The 17,812-nt window shown below is 46.2% G+C and overlaps 1 protein-coding gene across 1 annotated transcript; it reads right to left on the bottom strand.

Moving 5' to 3' along the window:
• Nucleotides 1-542: 542 nt before the first annotated feature.
• On the bottom strand, nt 543-17,293 carry LOC140211957 (uncharacterized). The gene is made up of 8 exons (XM_072282240.1): nt 17,018-17,293; nt 13,424-13,551; nt 11,253-11,446; nt 10,320-10,409; nt 9,242-9,407; nt 7,039-7,281; nt 5,122-5,826; nt 543-2,607 (listed from the first exon to the last, which is right to left on the bottom strand). The coding sequence occupies exons 1-8, from the start codon at nt 17,058-17,060 to the stop codon at nt 2,563-2,565; spliced, it is 1,614 nt and encodes a 537-aa protein (XP_072138341.1). The 5' UTR covers nt 17,061-17,293; the 3' UTR covers nt 543-2,562.
• Nucleotides 17,294-17,812: the final 519 nt, after the last annotated feature.

The following is a 17,812-nucleotide window of genomic DNA, read 5'->3' as shown; positions in this document are numbered from 1 at the left end:
AAAGTATGACTATGACTATGACTACTGTCAGCAAACCCGACTGAACTTCGATTCCCATCGCTGTCTGTGAAGAGCTTGTACGTTCTCCCTGTGACCCTGTGGGTATCTCCCAGGTGCTCTGCCTTCTTTTGCACTCCGATGGCATAGGTTAGGGTTAGTGAGTTGTGGGCATGCTATGTTGGTGCCAGAAATGTGGCAAGGCTTGTGGGCTGGCCCCAGCGCAATCTTCAGGCAGTGTTAGCTGCTGACAAAAACTTACGCACTTCATTCGATATTTCAATGCGCATGTGACAGATAAAGCTAATCTTTTAAAACTCTTTATCATTAACATAAACCATTCTGTTTGACCAAAATGGGCACGATGGTCAGAAAGCCCCTTGTACGAAACTATTGGATGTATGTCAGCTCTCCCCAGCCGTGTTGAGACTGTTTCATCTGTTCCCTTGGCTCAGATAGTGACAGCTTCGAAAAACACTAGGCCAGCAAAAGATTATCAAGTCATAATTTTATTGCAGAAACAAAAGACTTAATTTAAGTGACTTTCAAAACTGTACATGGTCTGAGTCAATAATAACTGAAACATGAGAAAGAACACAAAGCAAAGTACAGAATGATTAAACATTTAAAAAAATGCAGTTTCACACCTGCTCGTACAAATATTATTTCTTATCCTTAAGCTTGCATTTTGTCAATACATTTTGTCTTAGAGGGTCTCAGCCCCAGTGTTGACAAAGTCTGCTGGTAGTGTGCATGAGTAGAGACTAAAATAACATTATTGTGTTTGCGGTAGATAACCAGGATGATAGTGGAACCGTGGGTTTTTGGGCTGGTTTGTAGCACCTTGCTTCAAGCAGCAGAAAACTGGAACAGTCTTTGCCTCTCAGGAACAGTTAAAAATGTCTTGGTCGAGGGACTGGGTTAAGGAACTGGAGTGAGCTGATGGCATCGGCACAGAATAGCTACAATCTAGAATGTCAAAGTTAGTTGGAAGGGCTGAGTGGCCTATTCTGTGACCACACTGACATGGTGATAGGATGGAGGAAGCAATGACAAGTAATTAATGTAAGTAAAATGGCAATTTCAACATTTTACTGAGTATCTTCCTTCACCATTGCCACGGCAAAGAGAAGGAGAGGCAACTTCACCACGGCCTTCCACGTGACACACTCTCCAGACCTGGAGATGGTCGCACTCCTTCGTGGGAGCAGAGTCTGAGCAAGGGCTGCAGAGGCAGACCTAACCAGCAACATGCCCGCGTGCATCTTGTCAGCGCCCCGTCACCAGGAGCCAACTGCACAAGAGTGAGACGAGGAGGTTACCTCTCAAACGCTCTCACCCCTCACACAAAGAAATAAGTCAAATACCAAGAACATAACTGGAGGAATTATAAAATGCAACATTTGAAAAGAGATTAAGGATGTTGAAACAGAACATTTTTCACTTCGAACAAGCAGCCAGTGTAGCTATCAGCAAAATCATTGTTTCCACTGATGCATCTTGTGCGGCTGGCCTCATGAGTCAGTGTGCTGTTTTACTATCTGATCCCAAGATAGAAGATGAAAACAGTTCTGTTAAAGGTCATGTTTCTCCGTTGAGTGCCTAACAGTATCAGAGGGCAGGGGCACTGGAAATCCAGCCCACCCTGCTCTTTCACGTCTCCGAGCAGTTTTCAAGTTCAGCAAAAGGTAAAACTGGTCTGCGGTGCAGGGTGACTCACTTCCCTGTCTAATCCACGCAGGATGAGCTTGTAGACGAGACTGAAGTTCAACCCACCCCATACAGAGGGAGTCTCTGATCTCTAGCCAGTGCGACCCGCTTACACACTGCTCCGTGCCAATGATTAGGCTGCATGTAAGTTATTCATGTAGTTGTATGTATGATAGTAACTGCAGCTTTGACTCCCTTAACCACTCACCTGGGTGAGTTTAACAGTGACCAAGTGCCCACAGCCTCACTGTATCTGGCTCTGTAGTGAACTTTGTAGGAACCTGAAAGCAGGTCACTTGCTCCTTGCTTACAGAGGCTCTGGAGAGAAGTAAAAAGGGGGTGATTCCAACACAGAAGCATGGGCTAGAAGGGGTGAGAGTAATTAGTCTGTTTCACAACTCTCCAATATGTTCAGCTTTCTGACGTGGGGGGGGGGGGGTGTAAAATGGGCACCGATTTATTGTTAAATCTCTTGCACACAAAATTCAGTCATCCCATTTACAGTGCCAGTGTCAGCTTAATGCCCTGCTGCAGAAGGGCAAGTAGAGTACAAAGGCAAAGCATTAACTCTCCAATCAGTGAGTAAAGCACGTTCATGCTAATGACAGCTTATAGCAAACTCGACAACTATTTGAAGGATTGGGGTCAGAATTTGATTTCTAAGCAGTGGACAAATCCAGGGTTAGTGTCAGTGCAGGAAAATGTTGGACCATTTTCAGCAGTGTAGTAGATATTTGGCAGTGCCAGTAGTCCAGTGGGTTACAGAATCAATGTCACGTGGCCCTCCTCGGCAGCTCTTCCACCGGCTCCAGGTTTGCAGCTTGGATATTTGAGAGGGACAGGGCTCGCCTTCTGTTACTTGCACTTCCAGTCGGAGAACCACTTCTTACGCATTTCATCCTGTGAAGGAGAAAAGCAGAGCTCTGCATTCCATTTGTTTTGTGTACGGCATAGCCCATGTAACAGATGACGTGTACACAAAGAAGGGTTTTCTAAGGCTGCATCACTGTGAGTGAGAAGAGTAATGGAATAGCCAACTACAGTGCGTTTAGGAAGATCTTGTGGAAGAGGGAATTGGGTTCATTAAGGGACCCATCAGAGACCAAGGTGGTAAGAGACTCTGACTCTGATGGTGGTGAGGGAGGAGAGGATCCAGAAATGAGCAAGACTGAAAACATGGTGGAGGGGCCAAGAGGGAACGTGACACTGGAGAAGGTTGGAGAGGTAAAATTGTGAGAGCAACACACAAAATGCTGGGGGAAATCTTCAAGTCAGGCAGTAGTCATGGAGGGGAATAAACAGTCAGCGTTTCCTCATCAGGGTCTCAGTATGAAACATTTCTTCATTAGTGTCTTGGCCCAGAACACATGACTGTTTATTCCCCTCCATAGATGCTGCCTGACCTGCTGAGTTCCTCCAGCATTTTGTGTGTGTGTGTCGCTCTTTTCTCCGGCATCTGCAGAATCTTCTGTGTTTATAAAGTACAGAGAGGTTTGGAAGGGAAAGTCATTTCTCAACATTACATGTACTTGGGATAATTGACCAGGATCAATTGGTGATCAAGTGGCCAGCTCAAGATCATTCTCACTGGGCAGGGTCTCCTTCTGAATCTGCCGTTCTTTCAGAGTAACTCTCTTTCCTCTCCCTGCCACTGAAGGGGCTCTCACACTTGCATGGGCAGTGTCCCAAACTGCTCCTGATCTTAGTTAATGGCAGAGCAGACTAGCAGGCTGAATGGCCTCCTCTGGTTCCTATTTCTCACGATCAATAATGTAAGCACATCCAGGAGTCTGAGCCCAGCAAGCACAAGGCAACAATAGAGGGTGGTGTGAAAACAGGTACTTGGGTTACAAGGGTCATTTGAAGACCAAGTAATGTGGATGTGCTTGTGAGTTTCTGCTAAAAATTCCCCACAATTGCATTTCATTTGGAGTAAAGTGACAGAAGTGTAAAAGTTTAAGGGTGAATGGCCTGAAATTGTCCTATAATATTAATGGCATGTGTATCATACCAATCATCATTGTCCCCATGGCAGCCTTGGCCTCACCCTATCAGAGATATTCCCTTTGTATCCACACCCCTCAACTCTCTCCACACCTTAAAATTAAAGTGTTTTTCCCTATTTCTCAGTTCAGTTGGTCTTTTTCTCCGTTCCTCTGCTGCCTGACCTGCTGAATGTTTGCAATATTTTCTGTTTTATTTATGTATCTTGCTGTCACTGGGTTCCCATGCCATTAAAGGAATGGGCAGGATTCCTGTTCCACCTAAGCTGTGTGGGTAAAAGGCCACGCAGTAACTGAAATGCTCCCATGCACATAGCCTTTGTTGCCGCACAGCAGGAATTTTCTTTTATATAATGTTAATATAATTTTGAAATTTACATTAATATAATTGTGAAATATTCTGTAATTAATTATGTGTTAATGAATATAATCCATGAATTTTCTAAACAATAAATATACCACAACTTTTACTTTGAACCATTTTGGAACTTCAATGTACTTACATCATCAATGTTTCAAGTTATGACACTGTTACAAATTGTAACAATAAATACAGAATGGAAGTTGGTAGCTCATTGTTAATAAATTGCTGTCCTGCTGAACACTGAATATGTCTTTGTTTAAAAGCTTATGAAAGGTGAAACATTTTCTTTGTTGTACTGTATTTCAATATACCCTTCAATTAATAAATAAAATCAAAAGTATTCGTTCAAAATATTCACAGCATGCATATGACAAAAAAATTTTTAAGTGCTGTGCAGTTTTCAGGCCGTGTAAAAACTTCCTGCTCAGAGCAATGGTTGGTCCACCACATGGGCATAAAATTAATTAGAGGGAATGTTGGGCAGGATCATCCTGAAGTTCTAAGCATCAAGCAATGCTGCAGTGCTCGGAACTGGGTCGTAACCGGAGTGGAGTATAAACTGAAGATGACTGTATATCCCTAGTAGATTGGACATAGAAAATTCTGGAAAAACTTGCGACTACCTTCCTCAAGACTCTGAAACATGAACTATATCCCCGCTACAGATGGTGGCTGACCGGCAGAGAATTCCCAGCATTCTTGCTTTTATTTCAGATTTTCTGTGAATCTGTGTGTGTGTGTGTGTGTGTGTGTGTGTGTTTTCGCTCTTGCTTTTAGCATTTTATTTCCACAAGGCTCCCGTTGCAATTGTGGGGCCCACTGGATTTCTCTTCATCTATAACCACGTTTAATCTTGCGTAATTTTATGTCCGCTCTCTGGCGTGGGACACCCTTCCAGTTGCTAGAAATCTAAGATCTGCTGGAGCCCAGCACATCATCACCTACGAGACTACTTTGCCAATACAATTTGGGAGCTTGACACATGGGACCCATCAGGCAAGGGTTAAAGAGGCTATAGTCAATTATCTGGATAAGAATGATCCTTACCTTGTCTGGCTTTATTTGACTGCGCTTTGAGAATGCAACAGGAACCTGTTCGTACATATTCTCCGCTGAACTTGAGGTTTCTTTCCTTCTCAGAAAGGACTTGCAAGGCAGCCGTTCGCTGCTGTCGCAAGGCTGGGGAAGTGGCCGATTGTGTGGGAAGGTTGGACTTGCCCCTGGCTTCGGTGCGGAGTGTGTGGGTGATATCGATTTCACCCTGCTGTTTAAATTGGGTGACAGTCGAGGGGGAGTCAAGGGGCCAGAGCTCAAGCCCGGGTACTTGGCCTCCGAAGCCTGGCAGTTGGGTTCAGCTGGCACTGGGATTGTGGAGAAGTAGCTGTCACTGGCAGAGGGTGAAGTGCCAGACCGCAAGTGATTCACGTCCACCTCCGTGTACACAACGTCTGTGGCAGAGCTACTTGTCGTCAGCTCAAAAGGCTCATTATATATCGGCTGGGACTCCATGGCCAGGGAATATACTGCACTGTTTGGTTCCCACTTGCAGTGGCAGGACTTCCTGTCATCCACCTTCTCACTGAACACCGAGCTTGTGTGAGTTCTACAGACCACGGGCTCTACGGCCGACTCCATGGCTGGCGGTTTCTTGGATCGGAGTTTATGAACTTGCCCATACTTGGCTTCCAGTTGGCTCTCTTCCTCAAACACCAAGTTCACCTTGCTTGCCAAGAAAGGTGTGACATCAAAATCCTTCAACACAAATCAACGTGGAAGAGGTTTAGAGTTGTGGAGTCATAGAAAGGGACATCACAGAAGCAGATAATCGATACTGCACCAATCTCCACCTCCCATTTCGACTAACACCATTTGATTTGCCCCACGTTCAGATTTATTTATCGCACGTACATCGGAACACACAGTGCGTCAAGTTGCTTGTGTTAACAACCAACACACCCAAGGACGTGCTGGGAGCAGCTCGCAAGTGTTGCCACGCAGTTTGGCGCCAACACGGCATGCTGACCGCGCTCGGCAGAACAACACAGAACACAACAAGCAACCAAACAACAGCAGCCAAAACCAGCCCTGTTCCTCCCTCCCTCCACCTGCCCGTCCACAATCCTCTAACCCCAGCTCCCAGTGGCTGCCACAAGATCTTACCCCTCATCTACCCACCTGGGACAATCTACGGTGGCTAATTGATCTACCAATTTGCGCATCTTTGGAGCAAGGGAGGAAACTGAGAGCTGTGGGGGGGGGCGTGAAAGACCCATGGTCACAGGAGGAACACTGCAAACTCCACCTGAGGCCAGGATTGATCCCTGGTCTCTGGAACAGTGAGGCAGAGGCTCCTCCATCTGTGTGTCTATGCCACTCCCTACTCCTCAGGGAGGATTACATATTCCCCACAGGAAGATCTCAGATTTCCAACGTGCTTTCTTTAACCTCGTTATCCCAAAAGTGCTTCACAGCCAATTAATTAGTCTTGAACTGTTGTCACAATTACATTGGCTGTAAAGGGGCCACCGGCTTTGAGTATCTGACAGAAGCCAGAGTGGCTTCAATGACAGCTAAGTATAAAGACCCTTTGCTCTTCTCTTGAGTGTTGCAGTGGGATCTACGGCATCCACACCTGGCGGAGAGTAACTGATGGTGTATCACTCCCTCAGTACGACTCGGAGCGTCAGCATTAAACTCGCTCTCAATTCCCCGGGGTGTCACCCTGACCTACCCTCTGGGATTATAATGAAGTCCCGGGCACTAGTCAAAGAGCAGGAAGCTCCCTCCCTCCAATGTCCAGCTTTGAACCTCCTATCACCCAGCTATTATCATGCTGCTGTTTGAGGGAGTTTACACTGCAAAGCGTCCGTGTGAAAACTTGAAACTGGCTCGATCATGCTTTTGGTCACTTGTATTCCACTGAAGTGCTGGTTACAGCTCTCAGCCTGCCTGTTGAACCCTTACCTCGTTGTTGGAGGAGTAGTTGTCCGCCGAGCCCAACCTCTTGCCAGTGGGCACCTTGCAGCCTTTCGGAGGGATGGCGGGAGGCCTCCCGCACTGCCAGTCGCTGGTGGGGTCCTGCTGCCGGGGCTGAGGGTGATTGTGGAGTGCTCTTCTAATCGTTACTTCTTTCACCTCCACTTCGTCTGAGCATGAACTGTTGGGTGGGTCGAAACTAATGTGGTCGTACACATCACCCCTGTCATACTGCAAGGTCAAAATGGGAGGTGTTACATGGAATGGATAGGACATTTGGGCCATCAAGTTTCTGCTAGTACACTCCCACCCACATGTCCACTCCTCAAATTTTAACTCTTTCCATCTAGGACTTTCTTCCTCCCACTTAACTGAGCTGACTCAAAGATATACAGCATCTGCTGCAGAATATAGAAACATAGAAACATAGAAAATAGGTGCAGGAGTAGGCCATTCGGCCCTTCGAGCCTGCACCGCCATTTATTATGATCATGGCTGATCATCCAACTCAGAACCCCGCCCCAGCCTTCCCTCCATACCCCCTGATCCCCGTAGCCACAAGGGCCATATCTAACTCCCTCTTAAATATAGCCAATGTACTGGCCTCAACTGCTTCCTGTGGCAGAGAATTCCACAGATTCACCACTCTCTGAGTGAAGAAGTTTTTCCTAATCTCGGTCCTAAAAGGCTTCCCCTTTATCCTCAAACTGTGACCCCTTGTTCTGGACTTTCCCAACATCGGGAACAATCTTCCTGCATCTAGCCTGTCCAATCCCTTTAGGATTTTATACGTTTCAAGCAAATCCCCCCTCAATCTTCTAAATTCCAACGAGTACAAGCCCAGTTCATCCAGTCTTTCTTCATATGAAAGTCCTGCCATCCCAGGAATCAATATGATAAGAAACATAAAAAGATAAGAAATAGGAGCAGGAGTCGGCCATCGGGCCCATCGAACCTGCTCCACCATTCAATAAGATCATGGCTGGTCTGGCCAGTAACTCAGCCCTACCTACCTGCCTTTTCCCCAGAACCCTGTTGTGCAAAAATCTATCTAACTGTGCCTTGAACTTATTTAATGAGGTAGCCTCTACTGCTTCCCTGGGCAGAGAATTCCACATATACTCTACTCTCTGGGAAAAGCAGTTTCTCCTCATTTCTGTCCGAAATCAATCCTCCCGAAACCTGAGGCAAAGTCTCTTAGTTCTAGTCTCATCCACCAGTGGAAACAACCTTCCTACCTCTGTCTTATCTATCCCTTTTCATGATTTTATACCCCTGCTTCTATAAGATCACAGTTTCATCATTGTGATATCCAGTCTGTGAATAAGGAGGATTTCTGCCCAAGCCTTTGGTCTCCCCGACAGTGACAATGTACTACCCCTAAAGGAAAAGCTTTAATTCCAACTAAAGCTATGCCTGCAGTTGTTTTAACCTTATTCTTCCTTAACTGAGTCATTCTATTTTGTGAATTTGAGACCCAACTGCTTTATGCAAATATATTTCCAATGAATAACCTTGCCTGCCAGGCAGGGTGATAAGGGTAAACTGAGAAGATATTTTGTACACAGAACTTCCTGTTCAAAGTACTGATAATAAGATTGGAGGCTGAGTTTTGTGAAGGGGGAAGGGGGGAGGCTGGATTTGTGAAATTCCTACTGACTGCATGGTTTGGGCAGGTTGGACAAGGGCCCTTTTGACTCAATGTTCAGACTGCTGTCCATTCCTTGCACCGAAACACTAACAACATTCTTTTTCTCTCCCAGTTTCCTCCTGGACAAGCAGCTCAGTCTGGAGGTGCCAGGCTGGGATCTGCCTGGCAGCATCAATCACCCATCACCGAGCAGTTGGCCATAATCACTGAAATGCCCAGAGAATCAACTCATCTCCAAATATATTGACTAAAACATCCCTCTCTTTACTGTGTCTTGCTGGCCAGCGTGGCTGCTCTCCAACAGTGAGAGGCTCTTCTGCCCAGCTTCTTCAGGATCCAGCTCCCTGCACCCTGCGTCTGTCTTCCCCCTCCACTTGTCTCAGCTTCATGCCTTTCGGGAGACCTCAGGCTGGGCAGGAGTGGAGCCAGTCAGGCTTGGCTCGTACCTTGGAACCAAAGCACCGGAACTAAAGGAAGAGAGTCGAGGAGAGGGGAGGCTGTGCTGGAGATGCAGGGTATATATTAAGTGCCTATCCTTACCTGACTGCAGGCTTCAGTGAGGACCTCTCCGAACGGTTGAATGGCCTCTGTCATGTAGTAATCAATTAGTGCTGCAAGGCCCTTGTGGGTGTGGTTACTGCCGTCGATCATGTACCTTCCATTCTTCAGCCGGTGGATAACGAAGTGGCGGCAACGATTGGTTCCCCTAAAGATAAACCAATCAACAAGTTAGATGTGTGCACCCTGCCTGTACTGATAGTGCCCTCTAACTGCGTGTTACCACTGGGTTTGCCTGGCATCCTTCGTCCTCGTTCTCAGGCTAGCAACTCAGTGACTGAATTACTGAGCACAAATAACCCTGCAGCACAGGATCTGAGTGAAGCTCTAACGCGGTAGCGCAGGAGGGCTGCACTGTAGCAAGCACCGTCTCTCAGTTGAGACTGTAAACTTGACGACATCAATAGCCCCCTGACACTGTTTACAAGCAGTTTTGGATAATACTTATCCCCCTAACATGACTCTCTGACTGTTGTGACGCTGCCATTTACACCTTACTCCAACAGTGATCACACTCAGGATGTGTAGAAATGACAAACAACATCAAAACCCCACAGATACGCATTCTCTCACTCTCTCTGTCACTCTCTCTTTCTCACTCTCTCACTCTCTCTCTCTCACTCTCTCACTCTCACTCTCGCTCTCTCTCACGCTCTCTCTCACTCTCACTCTCTCTCTTTCTCACTCCCCCTTGCTCCCCCTTCTCTCTCCTCTCTCTCTCTCCCTTCTTTCCCTCTTTCCTCTCTCTCCTCCCTTGCTCCCCTCTCTCTTTTCTCTCTCTCCCCCTCTCTCTTTCCGCTCTCTCCCCTCTCTCTCCTCTCACTCTCACTCTCTCCCCCTCTTGCTCCCCTCTCTCTCTCTCTCCTTCTCTCCCCCATCTCTCTCTCTCCCCGCCTCGCTCTCTCCTCCCTCTCCTTCATTCTCCGCATAGCTGAGGTATTTTCTGCTTTCCCGTAGCAAGAGTGATGAATATTTCACTTCGACAAATCAGATTTCCCTCTGGAAACGGATGCAACAGTATAAACCCGAAATCGGAGGTCGCACTTTATAAGGTACGTACTTGTAGGACAATATGTAGCCGGTGGCTCTGTCACTAAGGCGGATGAGGAACTGGCCAACACCTTTATCCCACAGGAGATTCTCGGCTTCTCTGTTGGATGTAGAAGAGCAGTGGTTAGTGCTGCTTGCATTGTTACTGCGACCATTACGTCACTGGTAGAGCTAAGTTACATCACAGAGCGCGACAAAGGTGGGTCACTGCTCTGTCTTCCCCCATCTCTCAGTCCTTTTGGTTGAGAGGTGTTCAACATCAGGCCTGTTTGCAATAAGTCCTGTAGGCAATCACACCCATGGGTCAAAATGGCTCCTTTGTCTTCTCAAAGCTTGGCAGAATGACCTCTGATCCAGAATGGAATAGAATGGAAATAGAACATGGCTGGTGCTACAAAGACCAGTAATCTCAAAATCAATGGCAAAATATCTGGTTGCACTCCCTGTAAGGATGTTTAACAGATTACATTCCCTTAAATAATGGAGATTATAGACCTACGTATGAACTAGGTTGCAGCCACTCAATTGCAAAGTGACCAATCAGTCTTTGTAATTACATTGTAAAGAAGCAGATTAAAGTGCCTTTGAATGACTGTGAACACGTGTATCGTCGCCTATGTATTAACAGTGTTGAGCAGTGTATAACAGTCTCTGTAATCACTGCTAAAGTAGCAGATTACAGTCTCTATTAGTATAAGGAAGTGGAATACAGTTAGTAGCTGTGTAAAACAGTTGGTTGCAGTCCCCAGAACCGTGTAAGTAGGAAAGCATAGCCTGTTTAAAAGCAGTGTAAAATACTCAATTATTGGCCCTGAATACTAGAGCATTTTAAAGAGCAGTTTGCAGGCCACAGACATCTACAGTCTCAGGGAGTCATAACAAAACTTCCAGCAATGAAGCTGGGTGCCAGCACAGTGGAATGTTCTGAAGCCACGTAACTTACTTCCTCATAACGAAGCCATGGAACCATTCGGGTAACCGGCCGTTCTGCAGGATGAGTTCAGCCTGGGTCTCGGCGAACCACTTCAGGGCCACCTCTTTCATTATTCCCATAGCCAAGCTTTCTGAGTCAACTGGCGGTTTTTGATTTAGTGTCATCGGCTTCTGGGAGTCTCCCATCCTTTCACTGGCACGATCCTGTGACACACAATCACACCGCTGTTTAGCGGAAGCAGAACTACTGGGGTATATTTGCCTATTTGTCAGCGGCTGTCAATGCAGACTTTGTTCAATGTGAGACATTTTCAAATGCCTGAATTTGCAAGAACTCATTAAAATTTCAAATAAGTACCTCTCCCACTGGAAAAAGGCCAATGGAAACATTTTTAAGGAGCTTGTTTACCTCCATTTGATTGAGTAGGAAAATAGCAGGTTACAGAACAAATGGAATTGCCCTTGGTAAAGTGTGATGTATAGCATCACGTGCAAAATGATACTCTGGACTGTGTTAGGCCAGTCAAATCTTCCTGCAGCTGCTATCTGCCCCGAAGCAGACCACACTTGTATAAAAGAACGGTTTAATGGCAGCTCACTGGGAGAATACTTGTCATAGAGACACAGAGTACTACAGCAAGGAAACAGGCCCTTCAGCCCATCTAGTCCATGCCACTCTGGTCCTCTGCCTAGACCCATCTACCTGCACATAGACCATAGCCATCCATAACTCTCTCATCCATGTCCCTATCCAATCTTGTCTTATTTGATCCTTATAAGAAGACTTAGTGCTTGGTTCATACTCAATTTCCTGCGCTATCTTAACAGGGCCCTTTGCCCAGTGGGTAGAGACCCTCGTTCTTGAGGAAGAAGGTTACAGGGTCAACATCTGTCCAGAAACATTGGTGCAAATCCGGGATAACTCTCCTCACTTACACAGGCTACCAGACGTGCCAGCTTTGAGACCTTGGTGAATTCCTCTAGGCAGGTGATTCTACCACAGTATTTTGGAGGACAAAGAGGATTTGTTTCTCCTGCCCTGGTCAATATGTATCCCGGGCTCCATGCTGCTTACAATAGAGTCATTCTTATTGTGCCCGAAGAGAGTCTGCAGACGCTGGAAATCTCGAGCTCAGCAGGTCAGGCAGCGTCTATGAGGACATTTCAGGCCAAGGACTGGACCTCGGCCCGAAATGTTCACTGCTTGTTTTATTCCTCCCATAAATGCTTCCTGACCGCCTGAGTATTTTGTCTGTGTTGCTCATTTGAAAAGTGCAGCCGTTGTTTGGATCTTGCTATGTATAAACTGGCTGCTGGATGTCCTACAGTCCCCTAAGTGCAAAGCACTTTGTGACTTTTGTTAAAGGCAAAATGGAAGGATATGCCTTTCATTATTTATAAGTGTAAATTCATAAATTATACTATAAAAATTATTTTTTTCCCTACCAGCCCAACAAAAAAACTGTTCACTCCGACAAAGCATTAACTGAAATATCAAGAGACACTGTCACCAAACTGAACTTTGTCATCCCTTTTTCCACAGACACCTGTGGTTAATGAGCCAAATGTCACAGGGATTATTTGACTCGACTCACTCACAGTGAAAGCTTAAGATAGTGCTGCAGAAAGAGGCAGAAGAGGGAGTGGGTGTGAGGTAATGTCATGTGTGTGTAACTACGACAACCCAGCCCCCACTTATGAGTTAGACTGACAGATGCTCATAGCTCCAGCCAGCCTTCTCTATTTCATCTCATGCAGAGAAAGCTCCCAAAGTATTCTCGTCAACAGAAGCTAATGGAGATCCTCAGCTGCTGAAAGCTCCCATGTGCGATGCAAACTGAAGATTGGGCAGAATTAATGAAAACTTTCAAAATACCTGCAGTTCTGGTTGGGTGGGGGGGCAGGGGAAGAAAGAGAAAGTTTATCTTTTTGGTGACAAGAACGCAGGAAGGTTTTTCAAAGTGTGGAGTTGAGGGAGACAGCAATGTATATTTTAAAAGGAGATTCGACAATGACAGAGAAAGGGCCAGCAATTTTGGGCAGAGCCGGTAATTACAACAGGCAGAATGGGACTGCAAAACTCTAACATGAATAGCAGGCTTCCTTAAATCTGGAATTCTCCAAGGTTTTGCTCTCTAGGCCGTACAGAAATATAGATGCGAAATATCACAACAGACCTACCTTGAACTGTGGAAGCTTGAGGTAGGGCCGGGTCTCTTTGGACTTGGTGAAGGCGAGACTGCACTTGCCCCGAGGCGCCAAGTGATGGGGTCGGGTGCAGCTCAGAGGCCAGTTGCACCACACATTATCTGAGAGGAAGAGAAGAGAGTGCTTGTTAAATTGGCAGCACTGGATGCAAAATACATGACGTCCCAACTCAGGTCACGTGATCCCTGCCTGGACAAATCATTCACCTTCACTTCACCCTCCTTCCACTCGGCAGTCAGACTGTACCTCCCCAGTTATACTTTGACAAAACCGTCGATTTGTTCTCCGTCCACTAAGCCTATATTCCTTCTTCACCTCATTTCATTCCCCAGACATGAAGTCTGCTCAGTCACTGGCACCAGCAGCTACGACTGCAGATGCCAGCAGAACCCCACAGAACAGTTCTCCTCTACCCCCACTGCAAAGCCGCCTGACATCGCCCTAAACAGCCTCGGTCTCATCTGAAAGTTATCCTGGGCTCCACCCACCCCTCTGGAGGAAATAGTTTCTCTCCGTCTATCCTCTGGACTCCTGAAACATCTCCAATACTCTGCTTTATTTCCACGGTCTATTCGGCCTCTTTCATTGGTTAAGCATTTCGCCCTGGATTTATTCTACTGAACCTGGGGTGCGTCCCTCCAACATGAAACACTTCTGCCTGAGGAGGAGGAGGTGGACTCTGCTGCTCTCACCCTGGTTCCAGCTCAAACCACCATGAAATCTCTTGTTACCAGCGTTACCATCAATGGCCAACGTCTTACTCTCAGCTGCTGGACAACCTAATTGTCAAGACTAGCTGCTCATTCTTCAACCCGTTCAGGACTTTGCTAATTCCTACTGAGCAAAGTGATTCTATCCCTGCTGCACTCTAGATTGCTTATAAAGGGATAGCAAGACATTCAGCCTGTTCAGACCGTGCTGATGTGTTCCTTAGCTTCACTGTATTGTCTTTTATGGGCATCTCTGATATCCTTACCCAGCAAAAACCTATTGACCTCAGTCTAAGCCCAGACTCCATGGGTTTCAGTGGATGGGAGATAGGGATAGAGATAGAGATAGAGATAGATAGATAGATAGATAGATAGATAGATAGATAGAGAGAGAGAGAGAGAGAGAGAGAGAGAGAGAGAGAGAGATACCACATGGCTGATCCTAGTTCCCAGAGATGGAGATCTTCCTGCAGCAGAAAATCCCTTTCACCATGAAACCAATGAGCACTGAATTTCAAAGATGGGAAAGCATGGTCCAACTGAACGGAGAGGAAACAGCCATTAAATCTTAGCCTGAGTGGCTCTGGCGTGTCGGGAAGAGACATTTCAGAACAAGCCACCTGCCTAGAATGTCCCTTCTTTCAAAGGCAAAGTCTAGATCAGCCTTAGCCCAGGAATCCATATCGTTCTGACAGAATGCAAGTACTTCCCGGTGAAGTTAACAAACAACTAGCAGAGTTGGATCAGATCAGCCACAATCTGAGAACCTGCACAGCTTCCTGCCTGGTATCTGTTCCTGTGGATCTATGTGTGAGGTTTGCAGTCAGTACTGAGTGGGCTGAGGCAGCAGCTTTAGCTCGTGGAAGGGATGAGGAGAAGTGGCAAAGGAGAATGAAATGGGCAGGGTTCTCACTGCAGACTGCAAAGGTGAAACAAGTAATGTGCAACATTAGCTGCAATTCTCTCGAAGCAGAGCTGTGCTAAATCACAAAGTCAACGTCTCCCTAGCGGAGAGGCCTGGACGGCCCGAGAGCTTGCCGTTAGACTGGTGGCGACGGAGGCTTCTGTGCTGAACTACAGGGGAGAATAGCAAGATGGGGAGGGGTGGAGGCAGAATGTTCCCATTGCAAAAAAAAAGTGAGGATGCTGCAAACGGAGAAGTGTGCCAGTCGTCCCAGTGAGACAAGAGTGGAGTTTGACTGCAGAGTGGCTATCCATTCACGGAAGAAGTTCCCAGAAACAACGAGACAACTACTGTAAGCATTTCGGAGATAAGCCTTCCTTCGCTCGCTCTAGTTTTTAACTAAATACAAGCAGCCAGGAAGTGCGGGGCGGGACAGGTCGCCAGATTTTCTGCTTTAATAATGAATTCCAGCCGTGAGATTCCATCTTTTAACGTGCATTCCACTGAGAGTGACAGGGTCACAGGATCCAAGTGAGGCCTATTCAGCTCTTGGGCTCTGGAACTAAACTGCCCAATTAACCTTGAAGTTTTCACTGCCGTCAATTCTAACTTGTCTCTTGGTGTGAAGCATCGAGTGTTCAGGTAGCATGCACCAGACCAGAGAAACCAGATGTGTTTTACAGAAGAACATCTTCATCTCCCCTCTGGTTACCTGAAGGCATCCATCGTTAAAAACCCTAGCCACCTGGGGCGCAACGGTAGCATAGTGGGTAATGTAATGCTATTAGGACACCAGTGACCCGGGTTCAATTCTGACCACTGCCCATAAGGAGTTTTACGTTATCCACGTGGTTTCCTCTGGGTGTCCCTGTTTCCACCCACATTCCAAACAGATGCACAGGTTACTAGGTTAATTGGTCACAAGGGTGTAATTGGGTGGCACAGGCTCGTTGGGCCGTGTTATATCTTTAAAAACTTGCTCTCTCTCATTGATACCCCCAAGAAGGAGGTACAGGAGCCCGGATACACAGAGTCAACATTTTAAGAACAGCTCCTTCCCCTCCGCCATCAGATTTCCATGAACCCAGGAACACTATCCTGTTATTTGACTCTCTATTTATTTATTTCTGTCCTTTTTTATGTCTTGCACTGTAATGCTGCCACAGATTTCACAACATACTGTACACTGAGTGGCCTCATTGTTACATACACCTGTTCGACAAAGTAAGTATCTAATCAGACAACTTGCAGCAGCAACCCAAAGCGTGAAAGCATGCAGTCGTGGTCAAGAGGTTCAGTTGCTCTTCAAACCAAACATGAGAATGGGGAAGAAATATGATCAAAGTGACTTTAACCATGGAACGTTGCTGGTGCCATATGGGGTGGTTTGAGTATCTCAGAAACTGCTGATCTCCTGGGATTTTCATGCACGACAGCCTCTACAGTTTACAGAGAATGGTGCAAGAAACAAAAAGCACCCAGTGAGCAGCAGTTCTGCGGGCAGAAATGTCTTGTTAACGAGAGCGTTCAGAGAGAATGGCTAAACTAATTCAAGCTGACAGGAAGGCAACAGTAACTCAAGTAACTACGTGTTACAACAGTGGTGTGCAGAAGAGCATCTCTGAATGCACAGCACATCAAGGCTTGAAGTGGATGCGCTACAGCAGCAGAAGACCAGATTGAGTTCAACTCCTAGTAAAGTGGCCACTGAGAGTACGTCTGTGATAGTAAACCTGATTCTGATTCTGAAATCATCCACATCAATCCTAAACCTTGGCTTCTTTCTCAAGTCACCTGTGCTTTTTCTTTTTAAGTAGACTTCCAATACACTCATGAAAAATGAAAGTACCAACATAAAGTTCTTTGCAATAAGTGAAATTGTTACGGTGCAAACTGTGAACATCACAGCAGCTTGCCGCAGAGGTGAGGAACAGTTGAAAACAGTTTACCTACCTTGACTGACACAGAATTGCCCCAATCTCCAATTGGCTTTCATTGATACTGAAGTACAGGACTGCACGAACTCCCTGTACAAGTCTGGAGATACAAATGAACTTTCAGCAGTCACACCCGCACATCTTATATCACATTTGTCAGAGACAATAGTTCTTTCCACGGTCAGGGAAACAGCAAAGTCTGACAGTGTTCTCTGCGACAAGCCACATAAGCTGATTGTCTTGCTGATAAAAATGCACAGCTGGTAGGAGAAAAGGGCTTTCTCCAGCTCGTAATTTCCTGCGCAAATGGAAACAGTAAGGTGACTGACGCAAACCATAGCAACTAGCAACGGTGTTATGAGATCGTATAATTACGTAAATGTTACAACACAGAAAGAAGGCCATTCAGCCCAGAGTATCAGTTGGAACGTTTTCTGTTTATCCTTTTGTTATTTAAAAAAAAACATACGGGGTCACAAACGAGAAAATCTGCAGACGCTGGAAATCTGGGCAACACACACAAAATGCTGGAGGAACTCAGCAGGCCAGGCAGCAGCTATAGAAAAAAGTACAGTTGACATTTCTTTCGGCCCAAAACGTCAACTATTCTTTTTTGCATAGATGCTGCCTGCTGGGCTCCTCCAGCATTTTGTGTGTGTTGCTAACATACAGGGTCATTTGCGTTTCAGAGGAACTGGTTTCAGAAACATGGAAGACACAAGATACTGCAGATGCAGGAATCTGGAGCAACAGAGAATCTGCTGCAGCAACTCAGCTGATTGAGCACCATCTATGGAAGGCAAGGAAACGT

Source organism: Mobula birostris, chromosome 18 (assembly GCF_030028105.1).
Source record: "Mobula birostris isolate sMobBir1 chromosome 18, sMobBir1.hap1, whole genome shotgun sequence".
Classification (NCBI taxonomy): domain Eukaryota; kingdom Metazoa; phylum Chordata; class Chondrichthyes; order Myliobatiformes; family Myliobatidae; genus Mobula; species Mobula birostris.
This window is presented reverse-complemented; position numbering and strand designations above follow the sequence as displayed.

Excerpts from the sequence above, each read along its gene's own strand:
- LOC140211957 (XM_072282240.1), bottom strand. The coding sequence starts at position 17,060 with ATGAAAGCCAATTGGAGATTGGGGCAATTCTGTGTCAGTCAAG. Across the intron at positions 7,282-9,241 it reads TCACTGAAGCCTGCAGTCAG|TATGACAGGGGTGATGTGTA; the intron begins GTAAGGATAGGC and ends TTGACCTTGCAG. Across the intron at positions 2,608-5,121 it reads GTCAAATAAAGCCAGACAAG|GATGAAATGCGTAAGAAGTG; the intron begins GTAAGGATCATT and ends TCTCCTTCACAG.